This window comes from Heterodontus francisci, chromosome 2 (genome assembly GCF_036365525.1).
Source record: "Heterodontus francisci isolate sHetFra1 chromosome 2, sHetFra1.hap1, whole genome shotgun sequence".
Classification (NCBI taxonomy): Eukaryota; Metazoa; Chordata; class Chondrichthyes; order Heterodontiformes; family Heterodontidae; genus Heterodontus; species Heterodontus francisci.
Genome location: NC_090372.1, coordinates 193,848,834 through 193,868,098, shown reverse-complemented (window position 1 = coordinate 193,868,098; position 19,265 = coordinate 193,848,834). Strand labels below are relative to the sequence as shown.

The 19,265-nt window shown below is 44.0% G+C and overlaps 1 protein-coding gene across 2 annotated transcripts in view; it reads left to right on the top strand.

Annotated features, from left to right (window-relative positions):
- LOC137349707 (protein mono-ADP-ribosyltransferase PARP14-like) overlaps positions 1–19,265 on the top strand; it is a 97,455-nt gene that overhangs the window by 42,266 nt on the left and 35,924 nt on the right. For both annotated transcript variants that reach the window (XM_068014996.1, XM_068014995.1), the window contains exons 10-11: positions 14,247–14,363; positions 14,450–14,617. In XM_068014996.1, the coding sequence (XP_067871097.1) occupies positions 14,247–14,363; positions 14,450–14,617 (285 nt within the window). The remainder of the gene's footprint in view (positions 1–14,246; positions 14,364–14,449; positions 14,618–19,265) is intronic.

Genomic DNA, 19,265 nt, shown 5'->3' with positions numbered 1-19,265 from the left:
AGGTTTTGAATACAAAAGCAGGGGAGTTATGATGAACTTTTTATAAAGCTCTGGTTAAGCTACAACTAGAGTATTGCATCCTGTTTTGGTCACCACACTTTAGGAAGGATGTGGAAGGCCCTTGAGAGGGCGCAGAGGAGATTTAACAGAATGGTTCCAAGGATGAGGGATATTAGCTAAAAGATAAGGCTGGGGAATCTGGGGTTGTTCTTTTTGGAGCAAAGGAGGTTGAGGGGAGATTTGATAGAGGTGTACAAGATTATGACAAGTTTGGATAAGGTAGACAAATAAAAACTGTTCGCATTAGCTGATGATATGAGGACTAGGGGACGCAGATTTAAGGTTTTGGGCAAGAGATACAGGGTTGGTGTGAGGAAGAACTTTTTTTTAACTCAGTAAGTAATAATGACCTGGAACTTGCTGCCTAAGAGGGTGGTAGAAGGTGAGATGGTCCATCATTTCAAAAGGAAATTGGATTGGAACTTGCAGGAAATAAACTTGTAGGGCTACAGGGATCGAGTGGGGTAATGAGACTGAATGGATTGCTCTGTGGAGAGCCATCGTAGATTTGTTGGGCCAAAAGCCCTCCTTCTGTGCGATAAATGACTCTGATGACTCTATATGAAATGACTGAAAGACATAGAATAATAACAGTGGGAGATTTTAACTATCCCCAAATAAACTGGCTAGAAGAGGCATGGAAAAGAGTACAGGGAATGGAGTTTTTTTTTACAATGTGTGCAGGACTGCTTTTTTACCCAGTATGTAAAAAGGCCAACAAGAGGTTTCACTGCTGGATCTGGTAATGGGAAATAAGAACATAAGAACTAGGAGCAGGAGTAGGCAATTCAGCCCCTTGAGCCTGCTCCGCCATTCAATAGTGGCTGATCTCATCTCAGCCTCAACTCCACTTTCCTACCCATTCTCCATAACCCTTCAACCCATTACTAATTAAAAATCTGTCTATCGCCTCCTTAAATGTACTCAATGTCCTGGCATCCAACGCACTCTGCGGTAGTGAATTCCACAGTAGCAGGACCCTTTGAGAGAAGTAATTTCTCTTCATCTCTGTTTTAAATCTGCTACCCCTTATCCTAAAACCATGACCTCTCGTTCTAGACTGCCCCACCAGAGGAAACATCCTCTCTACGTCTACTTTGTCAATCCCCTTAATCATCTTATATACCTCAATTAAATCTCCTCTCATTCTTCTAAACCCTAGAGAGTAAAGGCCTAAACTGCTCAATCTCTCTTCATAAGACAAACCCCTCATCTCTGGAATCAATCTAGTGAACCTCCTCTGAACTACCTCCAATGCAACTACATCCCCCCTCAAGTAAGGGGACCAAAACTTTACGCAGTACTCCAGGTGCGGTCTCATTAATGCCTTGTACAGTTGCAGCAACACTTCCCTACTTTTATACTCTATTCCTTTTGCAATAAATGCCAAAATCTCATTTGCCTTCCTTATTACCTGCCGTACCTGCATACTAGTTTTCTGCGATTCATGCACGAGGGCAACCAGATCCCTCTGCACTGAGGCACTCTGAAGTTTCTCTCCATTTAGATGATAATTTGCCTTTCTATTCTTCTGACCAAAATGGATAACCTCACACTTATCCATGTTAAACTCCATCTGCCAAATTTTGGCGCATTCACTTAATCTATCCATATCCATTTGTAAATTTCTTATTTCTTTATTGCAATTTACTATCCCACCTATTTTAGTGTCATCTGCAAATCTGGCTATAGTACCTTCTATCCCTGCATCAAAGTCATTAATACAGATTGTAAATAGTTGGGGCCCGAAGACCGAACCCTGTGGCACCCCACTAGTTACATCTTGCCAACCAGAAAAGGACCCATTTATCCTGACTCTCTGTTTTCTGTTGCTTAGCCAATACTCTATCCAAGCTAATAAATTGTCCCTAACCCCATGTGATCTTACCTTGTGTATTAACGTTTCGTGCGGCATCTTATCAAATTATAGACCTGTGAGCCTTACTTCGGTTGTGGGTAAAATGTTGGAAAAGGTTATAAGAGATAGGATTTATAATCATTTTGAAAAGAATAAGTTCATTAGCGATAGTCAGCACAGTTTTGTAGGTCGTGCCTCACAAACCTTATTGAGTTTTTCGAGAAAGTGACCAAACAGGTGGATGAGGGTAAAGCCGTGGACGTGGTGTATATGGATTTCAGTAAGGCGTTTGATAAGGTTCCCCACGGTAGGCTATTGCAGAAAATACGGAAGTATGGGATTGAAGGTGATTTAGAGCTTTGGATCAGAAATTGGCTAGCTGAAAGAAGACAGAGGGTGGTGGTTGATGGCAAATGTTCATCCTGGAGTTTAGTTACTAGTGGTGTACCGCAAGGATCTGTTTTGGGGCCACTGCTGTTTGTCATTTTTAATAAATGACCTGGATGAGGGTGTAGAAGGGTGGGTTAGTAAATTTGCGGATGACACGAAGGTCGGTGGAGTTGTGGATAGTGCCGAAGGATGTTGTAGGTTACAGAGGGACATAGATAGGCTGCAGAGCTGGGCTGAGAGATGGCAAATGGAGTTTAATGCGGAAAAGTGTGAGGTGATTCACTTTGGAAGGAGTAACAGGAATGCAGAGTACTGGGCTAATGGGAAGATTCTTGGTAGTGTAGATGAGCAGAGAGATCTTGGTGTCCAGGTACATAAATCCCTGAAAGTTGCTACCCAGGTTAATAGGGCTGTTAAGATTAGAGATACAGCACTGAAACAGGCCCTTCGGCCCACCGAGTCTGTGCCGAACATCAACCACCCATTTAATACTAATCCTACACTAATCCCATATTCCCAACAAACATCCCCACCTATCCCTATATTTCCCTACCACCTACCTATTTCTTCTTTCTTTTCTTTGGGCCTCCTTATCTCGAGAAACAATGGATATGCGCCTGGAGGTGGTCAGTGGTTTGTGAAGCAGCGCCTGGAGTGGCTATAAAGGCCAATTCTGGAGTGACAGGCTCTTCCACAGGTGCTGCAGAGAAATTTGTTTGTCGGGGCTGTTGCACAGTTGGCTCTCCCCTTGCGCCTCTGTCTTTTTTCCTGCCAACTACTAAGTCTCTTCGACTCGCCACAATTTAGCCCTGTCTTTATGGCTGTCCGCCAGCTCTGGCGAATGCTGGCAACTGACTCCCACGACTTGTGATCAATGTCACAGGATTTCATGTCGCGTTTGCAGACGTCTTTAGAGCGGAGACATGGACGGCCGGTGGGTCTGATACCAGTGGCGAGCTCGCTGTACAATGTGTCTTTGGGGATCCTGCCATCTTCCATGCGGCTCACATGGCCAAGCCATCTCAAGCGCCGCTGACTCAGTAGTGTGTATAAGCTGGAGGTGTTGGCCGCTTCAAGGACTTCTGTGTTGGAGATATAGTCCTGCCACCTGATGCCAAGTATTCTCCGAAGGCAGCGAAGATGGAATGAATTGAGACGTCGCTCTTGGCTGGCATACGTTGTCCAGGCCTCGCTGCCGTAGAGCAAGGTACTGAGGACACAGGCCTGATACACTCGAACTTTTGTGTTCCGTGTCAGTGCGCCTTTTTCCCACACTCTCTTGGCCAGTCTGGACATAGCAGTGGAAGCCTTACCCATGCGCTTGTTGATTTCTGCATCTAGAGACAGGTTACTGGTGATAGTTGAGCCTAGGTAGGTGAACTCTTGAACCACTTCCAGAGCGTGGTCGCCAATATTGATGGATGGAGCATTTCTGACGTCCTGCCCCATGATGTTCGTTTTCTTGAGGCTGATGGTTAGGCCAAATTCATTGCAGGCAGACGCAAACCTGTCGATGAGACTCTGCAGGCACTCTTCAGTGTGAGATGTTAAAGCAGCATCGTCAGCAAAGAGGAGTTCTCTGATGAGGACTTTCCGTACTTTGGACTTCGCTCTTTGACGGGCAAGGTTGAACAACCTGCCCCCTGATCTTGTGTGGAGGAAAATTCCTTCTTCAGAGGATTTGAACGCATGTGAAAGCAGCAGGGAGAAGAAAATCCCAAAAAGTGTGGGTGCGAGAACACAGCCCTGTTTCACACCACTCAGGATAGGAAAGGGCTCTGATGAGGAGCCACCATGTTGAATTGTGCCTTTCATATTGTCATGGAATGAGGTGATGATACTTAGTAGCTTTGGTGGACATCCGATCTTTTCTAGTAGTCTGAAGAGACCACGTCTGCTGACGAGTTCAAAGGCTTTGGTGAGATCAATGAAAGCAATGTAGAGGGGCATCTGTTGTTCACGGCATTTCTCCTGTATCTGACGAAGGGAGAACAGCATGTCAATGGTCGATCTCTCTGCAGGAAAGCCACACTGTGCCTCAGGGTAGACGCGCTCGGCCAGCTTCTGGAGCCTGTTCAGAGCGACTCGAGCAAAGACTTCCCCCCCTATGCTGAGCAGGGAGATTCCACGGTAGTTGTTGCAGTCACCGCGGTCACCTTTGTTTTTATAGAGGGTGATGATGTTGGCATCGCGCATGTCCTGGGGTACTGCTCCCTCGTCCCAGCATAGGCATAGCAGTTCATGTAGTGCTGAGAGTATAGCAGGCTTGGCACTCTTGATTATTTCAGGGGTAATGCTGTCCTTCCCAGGGGCTTTTCCGCTGGCTAGAGAATCAATGGCATCACTGAGTTCCGATTTGGTTGGCTGTATGTCCAGCTCATCCATGACTGGTAGAGGCTGGGCTGCATTGAGGGCAGTCTCAGTGACAGCATTCTCCCTGGAGTACAGTTATAGGTAGTGCTCAACCCAGCGGTCCATCTGTTTGCGTTGGTCAGTGATTATGTCCCCCGATTTAGATTTGAGGGGGGCGATCTTCTTGATGGTTGGCCCAAGAGCTCTCTTCATGCCATCATACATTCCTCTGATGTTTCCGGTGTCTGAGGCCAGCTGAATATGACTGCATAGGTGTTGCCAGTAGTCGTTTGCGCAACCCCTGGCTGTTCTTTGTGCAGTACTTCTGGCTGCTTTAAGTGCTGCGGCTGTTAAATCGCTGGGGGCTTTCTTGTATACTAGTGACAATTTATAATGGCCAATTTACCTATCAACCTGCAAGTCTTTTGGCTTGTGGGAGGAAACCGGAGCACCCGGAGAAAACCCACGCAGACACAGGGAGAACTTGCAAACTCCACACAGGCAGTACCTGGAATCGAACCCGGGTCCCTGGAGCTGTGAGGCTGCGGTGCTAACCACTGCGCCCATGTGCCACCCCCACAGGCATATGGTGTGTTAGCTTTTATTAGCAGGGGGATCGAGTTTCGGAGCCACGAGGTCATGCTGCACCTGTACAAAACTCTGGTGCGGCCGCACCTGGAGTATTGCGTGCAGTTCTGGTCACCGCATTATAGGAAGGATGTGGAAGCTTTGGAAAGGGTGTAGAGGAGATTTACTAGGATGTTGCCTTGTATGGAGGGAAGGTCTTACGAGGAAAGGCTGAGGGACTTGAGGTTGTTTTCGTTAGAGAGAAGGAGGAGGAGAGGTGACTTAATAGAGACATATAAGATAATCAGAGGGTTAGATAGGGTGGATAGTGAGACTCTATTTCCCCGGATGGTGATGACAAACACGAGGGGACATAGCGTTAAGTTGAGGGGTGATAGATATAGGACAGATGTTAGAGGTAGTTTCTTTACTCAGAGAGTAGTAGGGGCGTGGAACACCCTGCCTGCAACAGTAGTGGACTCGCCAACTTTAAGGGCATTTAAGTGGTAATTGGATAGACATATAGATGAAAATGGAATAGTGTAGGTCAGATGGTTTCACAGGTCGGCGCAACATCGAGGGCCGAAGGGCCTGTACTGCGCTGTAATGTTCTATGTTCTAAATGCCTTCTGGAAGTCCAGATATACTACATCCACAGGATCCCCATTATCCATTTTACTTGTTACATCTTCGAAGAACTCTAGCAAATTAGTCAAACACGATTCACCCTTCATAAAACCATGCTGACTCTGATGGATTGCATTTTGACTTTCTAAATGTCTTGTTATTACTTCCTTAATAATGGATTCTAAAAATTTCCCGATGACAGATGTTAAACTAACTGGTCTATAGTTTCCTACTTTCTGCCTCCCTCCCTTTTTTGAATAAGGGCATTATACTAACATTTTTCCAATCCGCTGGAACCTTCCCCGCATCCAGGGAATTTTGGAATATATAACCAATGGATCCACTATCTCTGCTGACACTTCCTTTAAGACCCTAAGATGTAGGCCATCAGGCCCTGGGGACTTGTCTGCCTTTAATCCCAATAGTTTGCTCAGTACTTTTTGCCTCGTGATTTGCCTCCCTTTCTATAACCTCTGCATTACCTGTAACTATTGGGATGGTACTAATGTCCTCCACTGTGAAAACTGAGGCAAAATACTGATTTAGTGTCTCTGCCATTTCTGTGTTCCCCACTATTAACTCCCCAGTCACATCCTCCAAGGGACCAACATTCACTTTAGCTTCTCTCTTCCCTTTTATATACTTATAGAAGCTTTTGCTATCTGTTTTTAGATTTTGCGCTAGTTTTCTTTCATAATTTACCTTAGCTCTTTTTATTGCTTTTTTAATAACCCTTTGTTGATCTTTAATAGTTTCCCAATCTTCCAGCCTGCCACTGGCCTTTGCAATATGGTATGCCTTAGTTTTTGTCTTTGTTATCCTTAACTTCCTTGCTTAGCCATGGATGGTTTTACCCCCTCTTAGAATCTTTCTTTCTCTCTGGAATATATTTTAGTTGGGAGGAATTTAATATCTCCTTAAACATCTGCCACTGCTCATCAACTGTCCTACCTTTTAGTCTTCCTGCCCAATCCACTAGGGCCAATTGTGTCCTCATGCCTATGTAATTATCTTTGTTTAACTCCAGAACACTAGTGGGACTCTAGTTTCTCGCCCTCAAACTGAATTTGAAATTCTAACATGCTATGATCACTCTTCTCTAGAGGATCCTTAACTATGAGATCATTAACTAATACCACCTCATTACATAATACCAAATCTGGAATAGCCTGCTCCCTGGTTGGTTCCACAACATATTGCTCCAAAAATGAACCAGAACAGATAAGAGAAGCAAGTGTAGGGGAACAGCTAGGCAATAGCAATCATAACATAATGTGGCTTAAGATACAGATTGTGGAGGACATGAGTAAGACAAACACTTAAGTAATAAATTAGAAAGAGATGATTTTAAAGGGATCAGAATGGAGTTAGGGAATATAAACTGGAAAAAAATGACTGACAAATGAAAAAAGAATAGCAGTGGAAAACATTTAAAACAATGATCAATAGAGTCCAAGGGAAATATATCCCACTAAAAAGTAGGAACAAACTAGCCACCAATGACACTCCTTGGATGAATAAAGAAATATGGGCAAAACTGGAACTTTAAAAAAAAGCCATACACTAAGCACACAGACAACTGTTACAGCCAGGTGGTAAGGGGTGTGGGTGGTTCCCACTTCAAACTCCCAAACTCCTTTAGTTTTATTTTGTCAAATAAACAGGCAGCAACAGATTTTCTTGTAGGTTTAAAACAGATTAACTATTTATTGAGCAATATTCATCTCCAAATTGGCACAACCACACACACATGTGCATTCGCTTACACACACACACCCCAAAAGATAGATAGAGAAGAAAAGGGGTAAGAGGTTTGAAGTGAGGTAGGTTTTAGGGGCTCACAGTAATCCTGTTGAATCTTCTTGGAGGTCAATTTCTCTTTTAAAGTTGCAGGCCTGGGGTTGTTAGTAAATTGCTCTTTTAGTTAAGACTTCAATCTAGAGATGGGGGATCACTTTCAGTTCTGTGCTGCACAAGTTGAAGTGTAGAATTCACAGCAGGGCACCTTGTTTGGCTTTTGCTGGATTTCTCCCAGCTCTCAGCGTTCGTGGTGATTGCTCTGATCTCCCTTTCTCCCTCCTTTGACCATTTTGCAGCACAATTTTAAGGAAAAGTCTATTATATAACTCTTCAATTTGGGTTTGTATTGTCAAAAGTTGCACTTCGTGTGAGCTTGAAACAACAAAAGAGAGGATGACAAAAGGGAGTATGTAAAAGTTAGGAAAGAAGTTGGAAGACAAAGTGAAAGTTCAAAATTAAATTGTCAAGGAATATAAAATGAAACAGAAAAGTATTCTACAGAAATATAAATAACGAAAGAAAAATCAGGATAGAAATAGGTTCACTAGGGGATATACATATTAAGTTCGCAACTAATGAGAGTAAAATAGCAGAATAATGGAACAATTACTTGCCCTCAGTATTTACTAGGGAAACTAACATAGTGGACATGACATTAGAAGATGCGATCAAAAGAATATAAATACATTTAAGATAAAAAGGTGGGAAGATAATTGAAACACTAACCACAGTTAGGTTGAAATCCCTGGTCTGGATTGATTATAACTGTGCATGTTAAAAGAGGTTAGCGAGGAGATAGCAGAGTCACTGTATAAGTTAACACGATAAGGATGGCAGGACGGGTGATGTGTCATGGCTGCAACATATGGGAGCTCCTGGATGCCAGTGAGATCCAGGGCAAACATGTCTGCAGTAAGTGTTTGCGGTCAAAGAGCTTTAGCTCAGAGTCATTGAACTGGAGTCAAAGCTGCGACACATCAGGGAGGGGGAAGTTACCTGGACATTTTGTACTAGGAGACAGTCACACCCCTTAGGATAGGGTCTTCTGATTTGGTCAGTGGTCAGGGACAGAAGAGTGTCACTGCAGCTGAGGCAGGTAAGGGGACCCAGAAGGCAGGAGTGCAGGAGCCTCAGCCTTTGCGATTGTTCAACAGGTTTGAGGTATTCCAACTTGTTTAGATGAGAGTGGGGGCTGCAGGGTGGTTGAGCAACCTGACCATGGCACCATGGGACAGGAAGCCATTCAAGTGGAGGGAGAAAAAAGGAATGTAGTGGTAGTAGGGGACAGTATAGTTAGAGGGATTGACACTGTTCTCTGCATCAAAGAGTGAAAGTCCAGACAGCTGTGTTTCCTGCCTGGTGCCAGGGTTCGGGACATCTGCTCAGGGCTGGAGAGGAACTTGTAGAGGGAGGGGGAGGACTGTGGTCCATGTAGTTACCAACAACATGGGCAGGACATGGAAAGAGGTTCTGCATAGTCAGTATGAGGAACTCGGCGCCAAATTAAGAAGCAGAATCTCAAAGGTAATAATCTCTGGATAGAAATAGAAATAGAAATAAATAAGTACTATCTGATAGCCAATACAGAGACATGGCTGCAGGACGACATAGATTGGGACCTGAATATTGTAGGGTACATGGCATTTAGGAAGGACAGGAAGCTAGGAAAAGGTGGAGGGGTAGCTCTGTTAATTAATGATTGTATTAGCGCAGTAGAGAGGGATGACCTAAGTTCAGGAGACCAGGATGTAGAAGCAATTTGGGGAGAGATGAGAATTCATAAAGGCAAGAAGTCACTTGTGGGAGTGGTGTACAGGCCACCTAACATTAACCACACTGAAGGACGGGGTATAAAGGAAGAAATAATGGCAGCTTGTCAGCAAGGTACAGCGATAATTATGGGGGATTTTAACCTACATATTGACTGAAAAATCAGATGGGCAGAGGTAGCCGAGATGAGGAGTACATAGAATGTTTTCAGGATAATTTCTTGGAACAATACGTTCTGGAGCCAACCAGAGAGCAGACTATGCTAGACCTGGTATTGTGCAATGAGGTAGGATTAATTAATGACCTCATAGTTAAGGCACCCCCGAGGTAGCAGCGATCATAATATGATTGAATTTTACATTCAGTTTGAGGGAGAGAAGAGTGGGTCCAAGACTCGTATTTCAAAGTTAAAAAGGGACAATTATGAGGGCGTGAAAACAGCTAGCTAAAGTGAACTGGCAAATCAGGTTAAGCGATAGGTCAATAGAGATGCAGTGGCAGACATTTCAGGGGATATTTCAGAGTACACAGAATAGATACATTACAACGGTGAAAAAAAAATTCCAAGGGTGGTACCCGCCATTCGTGGTTAATTAAAACAGTTAAAGATAGTATCAAACTTAAAGAAAAAGCCTATAATTGCACAAAGATGGGAGGCAGGTCAGACGATTGGACAGAATATACAAAACTGACTTAAAGATTGATAAGGAAGATAAAATTAGAATACGAAAGAAAGCTAGCTGTAAATATAAAGACAGATTGTAAGAGTTTCTATAGATATTTTAAAAAGAAAAGAGTTAACAAAGTGAGCGTTGGGCCTGTAGAAAGTGAGTCTGGGCAATTAATAATGGATAGTAAGGAGATGGCAGATGAATTGAACAGATATTTGCATCGGTCTTCACTATTGAGGATACAAGTAACATCCCAGTATTAGCTGTAAGTCAGGAAATGGAAGGGAGGGAGGAACTCGAGAAAATTACAATCACCAGGGAAGTAGTACTGAACAAATTGTTGGAGCTGGGCACTGACAAGTCCCCGGGTCCTGATGGACTTCATCCTAGGGTGTTAAAAGAAGTGGCTAGTGAGATTGTTGATGCGTTAGTTTTAATTTTCCAAAATTCCCTAGATTCGGGAAGGTTCCATTAGATTGGAAAATAGTGAATGTAACTCCCTTATTCAAAAGTGGAGGGAGACAGAAAGCAGGAAGCTACAGGCCAGTTAGCTTAACATCTGTCTTGGGGAAAATGTTAGAAGCTATTATTAAAGACATTAGAGCAGGGTATTTAGAAAAATTCAAGGTAATCAGGCAGTGTCAACATGGTTTTGTGAAAGGGAAATCATGTTTAACCAATTTATTGGAGTTCTTTGAGGGAGTTACATGTGCTTTGGATAAAGGGGAACTGGTGGATGTATTATACTTAGATTTTCAGAAGGCATTTGATAAGTGCCACATCAAAGGTTATTGCAGAAAATAAAAGCTCATGGTGTAGGGGGTAACAGATTGGCCTAGATAGAAGACTGGCTGGCTAACAGGAAACAGAGTAGGCATAAATGGGTCATTTTTTGGTTGGCAAGATGTAATGAGTGGTGTGCCACAGGGATCTGTGCTGGGGCCTCAACCTTTTACAATTTATATAAATGACTTAGATGAAGAGACCGAAGGTATGGTTGCTAAATTTGCTGATCACACAAAGATATGTAGGAAAGTAACTTGTGAAGAGGACATAAGGGGGCTACATATGTTAAATGAGTGGGCAAAGACCTGGCAAATGGAGTATAATGTGGGAAAGTATGAAATTGTCCACGTTGGCAGGAAGAATAAAAAAAAGAAGCATATTATCTAAATGGTGAGAGATTGCAGAGCTCTGAGATAAAGAGGGATCTGGGTGTCCTAGTGCATGAATCGCAAAAGGTTAGTATGCAGGTACAGCACGTAATTAGGAAAGCTAATAGAATGTTATCGTTTATCACGAGGGGAATTGAATACAAAAGTAGCGATGTTATGCTTCAGCTATACAGGGCATTGGTGAGACCACATCTGGAGTACTGTGTACAATACTGGTCTCCTTATTTAAGGAAGGATGTAAATACATTGGAGGCAGTACAGAGAATGTTTACTAGACTAATACCCGGAATGGGCGGGCTGTCTTATGAGGAAAGATTGGACAGGCTAGGCTTGTATCAGCTGGAATTTTGAAGAGTAAGAGGCGACTTGATTGAAACATATAAGATCCTGATGGGTCTTGACAGGGTGGATGTGGAAAGGATGTTTCCCCTTGTGGGAGAATCTAGAACTGGGGTCACTGTTTAAAAAATCAGGGGTCGCCCATTTAAGACAGAGATGAGGAGAAATTTTTTCTCTGAGGGTCGTAAGTCTTTGGAATTCTCTTCCTCAAAAGGCAGTGGAAGCAGAGTCTTTGAATATTTTTAAGGCAGAGGTAGATAGATTCTTGATCAGCAAGGGGGTTATCGGGGGTAGACGGAAATGTAATCAGTTCAGCAATGAACTTATTGAATGGCGGAGCAGGCTCAAAGGGCCGAGTGGCCTATTCCTCCTAATTCGTATGTAGAAGGGAATAGTGCCAGAAGACTGGAGGGCAGCTAATGTAATTCCTACATGTAAGCCAATTAGCTCAATGTCAGTGTTAGGAAAGATAATGGAATCCTTAATCAAAGATGTAATAGAAAAATCTAGAAAATGAAAATATAGGAGTAGTCAGTCCAAAAGGGAAGCTCATCCTTGATCAACTTTATTGAATTTTTTAAAGAAGTAATAGAAAGTGTAGGTACGGGTTCTGAAGAAAAGTCATATCGGACTTGAAAGGTCAACTCTGTTTCTCTCTCCACAGATGCTGCCAGACCTGCTGAGTATTTCCAGTACTTTCTGTTTTTACTTCTGTTTTTCTAAATTCAGTATCCACAAGTGAGGGACAAAATTGGAACAGTGTTTATCACTGATACCACCACATTTATGATCAAAGTCAATTGCAGTGTTAACTAATACAAAAGCAAAACACTGTCGATGTTGAAAATCTGAAATTAAAACAGAAAATGCAGGAAAACACAGACCTTCCCTTTTATTCTTTCCTCCTCTTCTTTCCCCCCCCCCCCCCACCCCTTTCCTTGCCTCCTATACTTGCTTAAACTCAGTTACATTTCTAACTTTTCCTGTTCTGATGAAAGGTCATCAACCTTAGACATTAACTTCTCTCTCTGCAGATGCTGCTTGACCTGCTGAGTATTTCCAGCATTTTCTATTTTTATTGAGGTGTTGTCTACTCTGACTCTCGGGTTTTACGTTGACTGGGAGTTACAGGTATGAGTCACATTGCTGGAGAGTAATGCAGCGGCTTACTACTATTTATACTATACAGTTGTGCCAGGTTAGGAATATGTACAAGCTCTATCAGAACCTCCCTTCATATCTGTTTGTGACCTAAAGTAGCTTGAAGAGATTTTTTTGTTCACCACTATGCTCTATTAAATGAGGAATTTATACATTTTTTGAATACTTCAACCAAGTCTCTATTCATGGCATAGTAACAGTCCAATAACTAAGATAATTTGGTGATAATAGAGTTCATGGTACAAATATGGTTTCACTAGTTTTTTTTAATGGAGCTTCAGTGTAAACTTCTGGACTTAGTTTCATGGATCTATGTAACTACCATAACATTCTGGGCTGCATTTTAACCGCGCTCCGCGGCGGCGAGCTTTCAACTTGATAGCCTTCCAACACGGAAGTACCATCGAGGGGCCCCTGCGATTTTACGCGCGGGGTCTCATTTAAATAGAGGGGGCAGAGCAGCCGCCCCCCATGACATGTAGGGGCGGCCGCCGTGTCCCCGGCATTGGTGTCCAGCGCCATTTTTAAAGGGCTTTAAGCCCTTAGAATTCATTTAAATTTTTACAGGTGCATAATTCTAACATTTGGCCTCAAACCCCTTCCCAACATTCACACAACCAATCAAATTTGTTTTCCCCGCTCCTCCACCCCTCTCGCCCTGAAAATGTTATTCCTCCCCGCTCCCCACCAGGTTCTTGCCTCGGAACACCGTATGGAGCTCCGAAGGCGCATGAAGCATGAATGGCAGCCATAAAATCGGCATGGGATGGCTGCTGCCTGCAGATAAGTTTATTTGCATCTCTTTAGTGTTAATTTGCATATGCTGATGAAGGGCCCGCCGCCCACTGGCAAGGCAGCCGCACCAAGGCCCCCTCCCCCGTTGTCGGTAATATTTGGTGGACCCTTCTCGACGTCGTGGGTCAAGGCGGGCCTCTCTATGCAGAATTTTACCGCCTCCCCCCCCCCGCGACCTGCGGCATCGAGGGGCCGGTATAATTCAGCTCTCTGTGTGGCTTGGTAATTGCTGTCACACAAGATCACACTCCATGTAGCAAATTATGATCCTGCAGAGTTTCAACTAATGATTACTTTACATTGTGTAATTGAGGTTTCATGCATCAAAATGCATTTGCATTTCCAATATTAAATGTAATTTTCCATTTTGTACTCCGTTGTTTATTGATTAGAAATCGCTCTGAAATATATCCTCTATTCAGTAATCTTGATTTTCCATATATTTTGAGCCATTCACAGACCAAGATCTTTTGAGGAAGTTAATAACCATATTAAATGCATCACACTTCCTAGATTTAATCCTTGGAGAACTACTATAATAGTATTGCTACCTCATTAATATTGTAATACCATTGATGAATGTATATTTATGCAATATTGCTTAGAATATTTAATACAGGAATAATACTGTGGTGTTCAGTTTATTGTGATATTAATTGCATTCATTACTTATATACCTAGGAAAAGTTGAGACTCCTCTGATCCCTCCTTTAATGACGAAGGTTGGGAATATTACTTTTGAAGTATGCTGCACTGACATTTCCGAAAAAGGAAAAGTTCTAGTGGTGGAATATGTTGGTAAGATTAAGGTCATTTTAATTTATTTATCTTTTTTTTATAAGATTATACAGCAGAGGTATGAATAGTTGTTTTTTTTCTTACAGAAAACAAAGCAAATTGTGACATTAAAACAAAAGGAGACAAACATTACATTCCTGTTAGAATAAAGAGCCAAGCAGACATTTCAAGGAATTTGTTAAAAGTCTTGCAGAAGTGTAGTGACCTTGAGTATCAATGTTTGTACATTCCTGTCCCCAGACAACCACTCTCAGGTAATTATCTGATTTGTTATAGTTGGTAATATGGAGTAAACTGTTCCACTATAATAGCCGCAGTAGAATTTAGCATCTTGCAAACCACTACTTTTCTCCTCCTAGCAGTCTAAAGAATTACAAAAAGGGAAGTGATCATATTAATGCACTGCTTTACTAAAAACATAATTAATCTTTATTTGGAATGAGTAATATATACATTAAAGGATGAACTGGTAGTGCCCGAGCCTAGAATTTCCACACTTTTTTCTGCATGATTTTACTATATACGTAAGTGTTTAAGATACAAAATGAAGCAAAAGCTATTTACACCAACTTTTCACCCCAAAAATTAATTACCTTGTGCTTTTTGGCCCTTATGACAATGTGAGACCAGTGGGATATTTCACCTCCCATACACACAATGGAGGATTCTCAAGAGTAGGTGGCATGGCCTGTGTAAAGGAGTAACAGGAGCAACTCTGGAATTGAGCAAAGAAGGGGTGGCACAGTGGCGCAGTGCTGAGCACCACAGCCTCACAGCTCCAGCGATCCGGGTTCGGTTCTGGGTACTGCCTGTGCAGAGTTCTCCCTGTGACTGTGTACGTTTCCGCTGGGTACTCTGGGTTCCTCCCACAGCTAAAGACTTGCAGGTTGATAGGTAAATTGGCCATTATAAATTGTCCCTAGTGTAGGTATGTGGTAGGAGAATGGTGGGGATGTGGTAGAGAATATGGGATTAATGTAGGATTAGTATAAATGGGTGGTTGTTGGTCAGCACAGATTCGTTAGGCCGAAGGGCCTGTTCCAGTTCTGTATCACTCTAGGACGGACACCTTGATACTACACCTCCTTTGCGAATATATAGGCAATAAAGGTCAAATGAGGATCGTAATGAACAGATGTGTACAAAAGGGTGTGCTTCACCAAGAGATAATAGGGCAGCTCTGCTACTTGTAGGAGGACTGGCAGCCATGGTCTGCTGTTTGCACTGTCCTCTGTTAAGCAGGAGATGTCAGTTTGTTTGTTTTTATTCGTTCATGAGATGAGGGTGTCATTGGCGAAGACAGCATTTATTGCCCATCCCTAATTGCTCTTGAGAAGATGGTGGTGAGGTGCCTTCTTGAACCACTGCAGTCCTTAGCATGCAGGTACACCAACAGTGCTGTTAGGAAGGGAGTTCCAGGATTACCCAGCAACAGTGAAGGAATGGCAATATAGTTCCAAGTCAGGATGGTGTGTGGTTTGGAGAGGAACTTGCAGGTGATGGTGTTCCCATGCATCTGCTGCCCTTGTCCTTCTAGGTGGTAGAGGTCGCGGGTTTGGAAGGTGCTGTCTAAGGAGTCTTGGTGAGTTGCTGCAGTACATCTTGTAGATGGTACATACTACTGCCACTGTGCATCCGTGGTGATGGGAGTGAATGTTGAAGGTGGTAGATGGGGTGCAAATCAAGCGGGCTGCTTTGTCCTGGATGTTGTCGAGCTTCCTGAGTTTTGTTGGTGCTACACCCATCTAAGCAGGTGGAGAGTATTCCATCGCATTCCTGACTTGCAGCACTGGGAAGACAGGAGGTGAGTTACTCGTCACTGAATTCCAAGTTTTTGACCTGCTGTTGTAGCCACAGTATTTATGTGGCTGGTCCAGTTCAGTTTATGGTCAATTGTAACCCCAGAATGTTGATAGTGGGGGATTCAGCAATGGTAATGCCATTGAAAGTCAAGGGGTGATGGCTAGATTCTCCCTTGTTTGGAGATGGTCATTGCCTGGCACATTTGTGGCACGAATGTAACTTGCCACTTATTAGCCCAAGCCTGGATGTTGTCCAGGTCTTGCTGCATCTGGACATGGGCTGCTTCAGTATATGAGGAGTCGTGAATGGTGCTGAACATTGTGCGAACATCCCCACTTCTGACCTTATCATGGAAAGATGGTCATTAAAGAAGCAGCTGGAAGATGGTTGGGCCCAGGACAGAACCCTGAAGAACTCCTGCAGTGATATCCCAGGACTGAGATGATTGGCCTGCAACAACCACAACCATCTTTCTTTGTACTAGGCATGACTCCAACCAGTGGAGAGTTTTCCCTCTGATTCCCATTGACTCCAGATTTGCTCGGGCTCCTTGATGCCATACATGGTTAAATGCTGCCTTGATGTCAAGGTCAGTCACTCTCACTTCACCTCTGGAGTTCAGCTCTTTTGTCTATGTTTGGACCAAGGCTATAATGAGGACAGGAGCTGAGTGGCCCTGGCGGAACCCAAACTGAGCATCAGTGAGCAGGCCATTGCTGAGCAAATGCTGCTTGATAGCACTGTCGACGACACCTTCCATCGCTTTGCTAATGATCAAGAGTGGACTGATAGGCGGTAATTGGCCAGGTTGGATTTGTCCTGCTTTTTGTGGATAGGACATATCTGGGCAATTTTCCATATGGCTGGGTAGATGCCGGTGGTGTAGCTATACCAGAACAGCTTGGTTAGGGGTGCAGCTAGTTCTGGAGCACAAGTCTTCAGTACTATTGCTGGAATGTTGTCAGGGCCCATAGTCTTTGCAGTATCCATTACCTTCAGGTGTTTCTTGACATGGAGTGGAGTGAATCGGATTGGCTGAAGGCTGGCATCTATGATGCTGGGGACCTCAGGAAGAGGCTGGGATGTATCATCCACTCGGCATGTCTGGCTGAAGATTGTTGCAAATGCTTCAGCCTTGTCTTTTGCACTATTTGCTGTGCTCCTCTAACATTGAGGATGGGGATATTTATGGAGTCTCCTCCTCCTGTTGTTTAATTGTCCGCCACCATTCATGACTGGATGTGGCAGGACTGCAAAGCTTGGATCTGATCCGTTGGTTGTCAGGTCACATAGCCCTGTCTATCACATGCTGCTTCCACTGTTTGGCTTGCAAGTGGTCCTGTGTTGTCACTTTACCAGGCTGACACCTCATTAAGTATGCCTGGTGCTGCTCCTGGCATGCCTTCCTGCACTCTTCTTTGAACCAGTGTTGGTCCCACTGGCTTGATGGTAATCGTAGAGTGGGGGATATGTCGGGCCATGGGGTTACAGATTGTGGTTGAGTACAATTCTGCTGTTGATGGTACACATAACCTCATGGATGCCCAGTTTTGCATTGCTAGATCTGTTCGAAATCTATTCCATTTAGCACAGTAAAAGTGCCACACAACACAATGGAGTGTATCCTCAATGTGGAGAAAGGGCTTCGTGCCACAAGCACTGTGCATTAATCACTCCTATCAATACTGTCATGGACAGAGGCATCTGTGACAGGCAGATTGGTGAGGACGAGGTCAAGTAGGTTTTTCCCTCGTGTTGCTTCCCTCACCACAGACCCAGTCTAGCAGCTCTGTCCTTTCTGATTTAATCCAGCATTCTGGCTTTAACAGCCAGCGCAACGGTTTCCCAAGCTGTTTGCAACTTGCCCAGGTCCACTAGGCGAGAACACAGAGGGCAATGCACGTTCAGTGAAACTGACAGGCTGGGGTGCCTTCAAAGAATGAAACTCAATAGCTGCAGCCCTGCCTAGGTGAGAGGCTGCTGCACACAGCACTTCTAAGAGTGTGCTTTGACTGCTTGTCACATGATTTCCAACTTCTTGTAGGTCATTTCACCTATTTTGAGCTTTACTCACCTTGATTTGCACTTCCCTGCCTTCAACAAAGCATAGGTGCAGTTGATGCAGCTCTACCTTGGACCTCTGATTTTTTTTTTTAAATGAGCAATACCAGGACCAGCAGGAGTAACACCAGCCTCAGTAGCAGCTGCCTTCTCCTCAGGCCCATGCTGCTCCACTGGACAGAGGTAAATGGGCACAGAGATCCCCAGTACTGGAGAAAGAGAACTGTACTGGGAGCTAAACCGGACTGGGATCAGTTTCCTAATGACTAGAATAATAAGGCAATGGACAGGGCTTTAAACTAAAAAAATTGTGGGTGTTGGGGGTGTGGTGCAGGGGTTGGAGGATTCAGGAAAGGGTAAATTCAAATACTGCAAGGGAAATGTCGAGGCTCTCGAGCAGAGCAGTCTTTTGGGTAAAAATAAGCAGAGTGGCGCAGGAAGGGACAGTGAGAGTAAAAAAGGTATCAGAGCATCAGTGACTAAAGTGACATAGGGGAAAATTAGAAAAAGTCAAAGCTAAAGGTGCTTTGTGTGAAACATTCTCAACAAATTAGATGAAGTAACTTGTTTGATCTAATAGCCATTAGATGTGGGGCTGGATTTTACCAGCCCTCTCAGGACGGGCTGGGAAGTGGCAAGGTATCGAGTGGCATGCCTGTCGTGTTCCTGCCGCCATGCCATCTTGCCAGTGGCAGCAAAGGCATCAGCTGGCCCACCAGGAGCCCAATTAAGCCACTTAAGTGGCCAATTAAGGGCCTTTTTCCACCTCCAGTGGCATTTTACCAGCACTTGGTGGGGGCCTCCTTTTTCAGGCACTGTTTGCTCCATGGAGGGCTATTTCCCTGGCAATGGCTGACCCCCTTCCCTGCCTCGCCAGGGCCCGCCTGATTGGCCCTGCGCCCTCAGAATGCACATAACTGTTTTTCATGATGCACAGCCTTCAATGTACCCTCATCCTGCAGGTGCAGTCACAACAGTGACCACATCTAGTGGTGCTGCTGCTGAGGTGCCAACCCTCTGATTGGCCAGCAGGTCTCC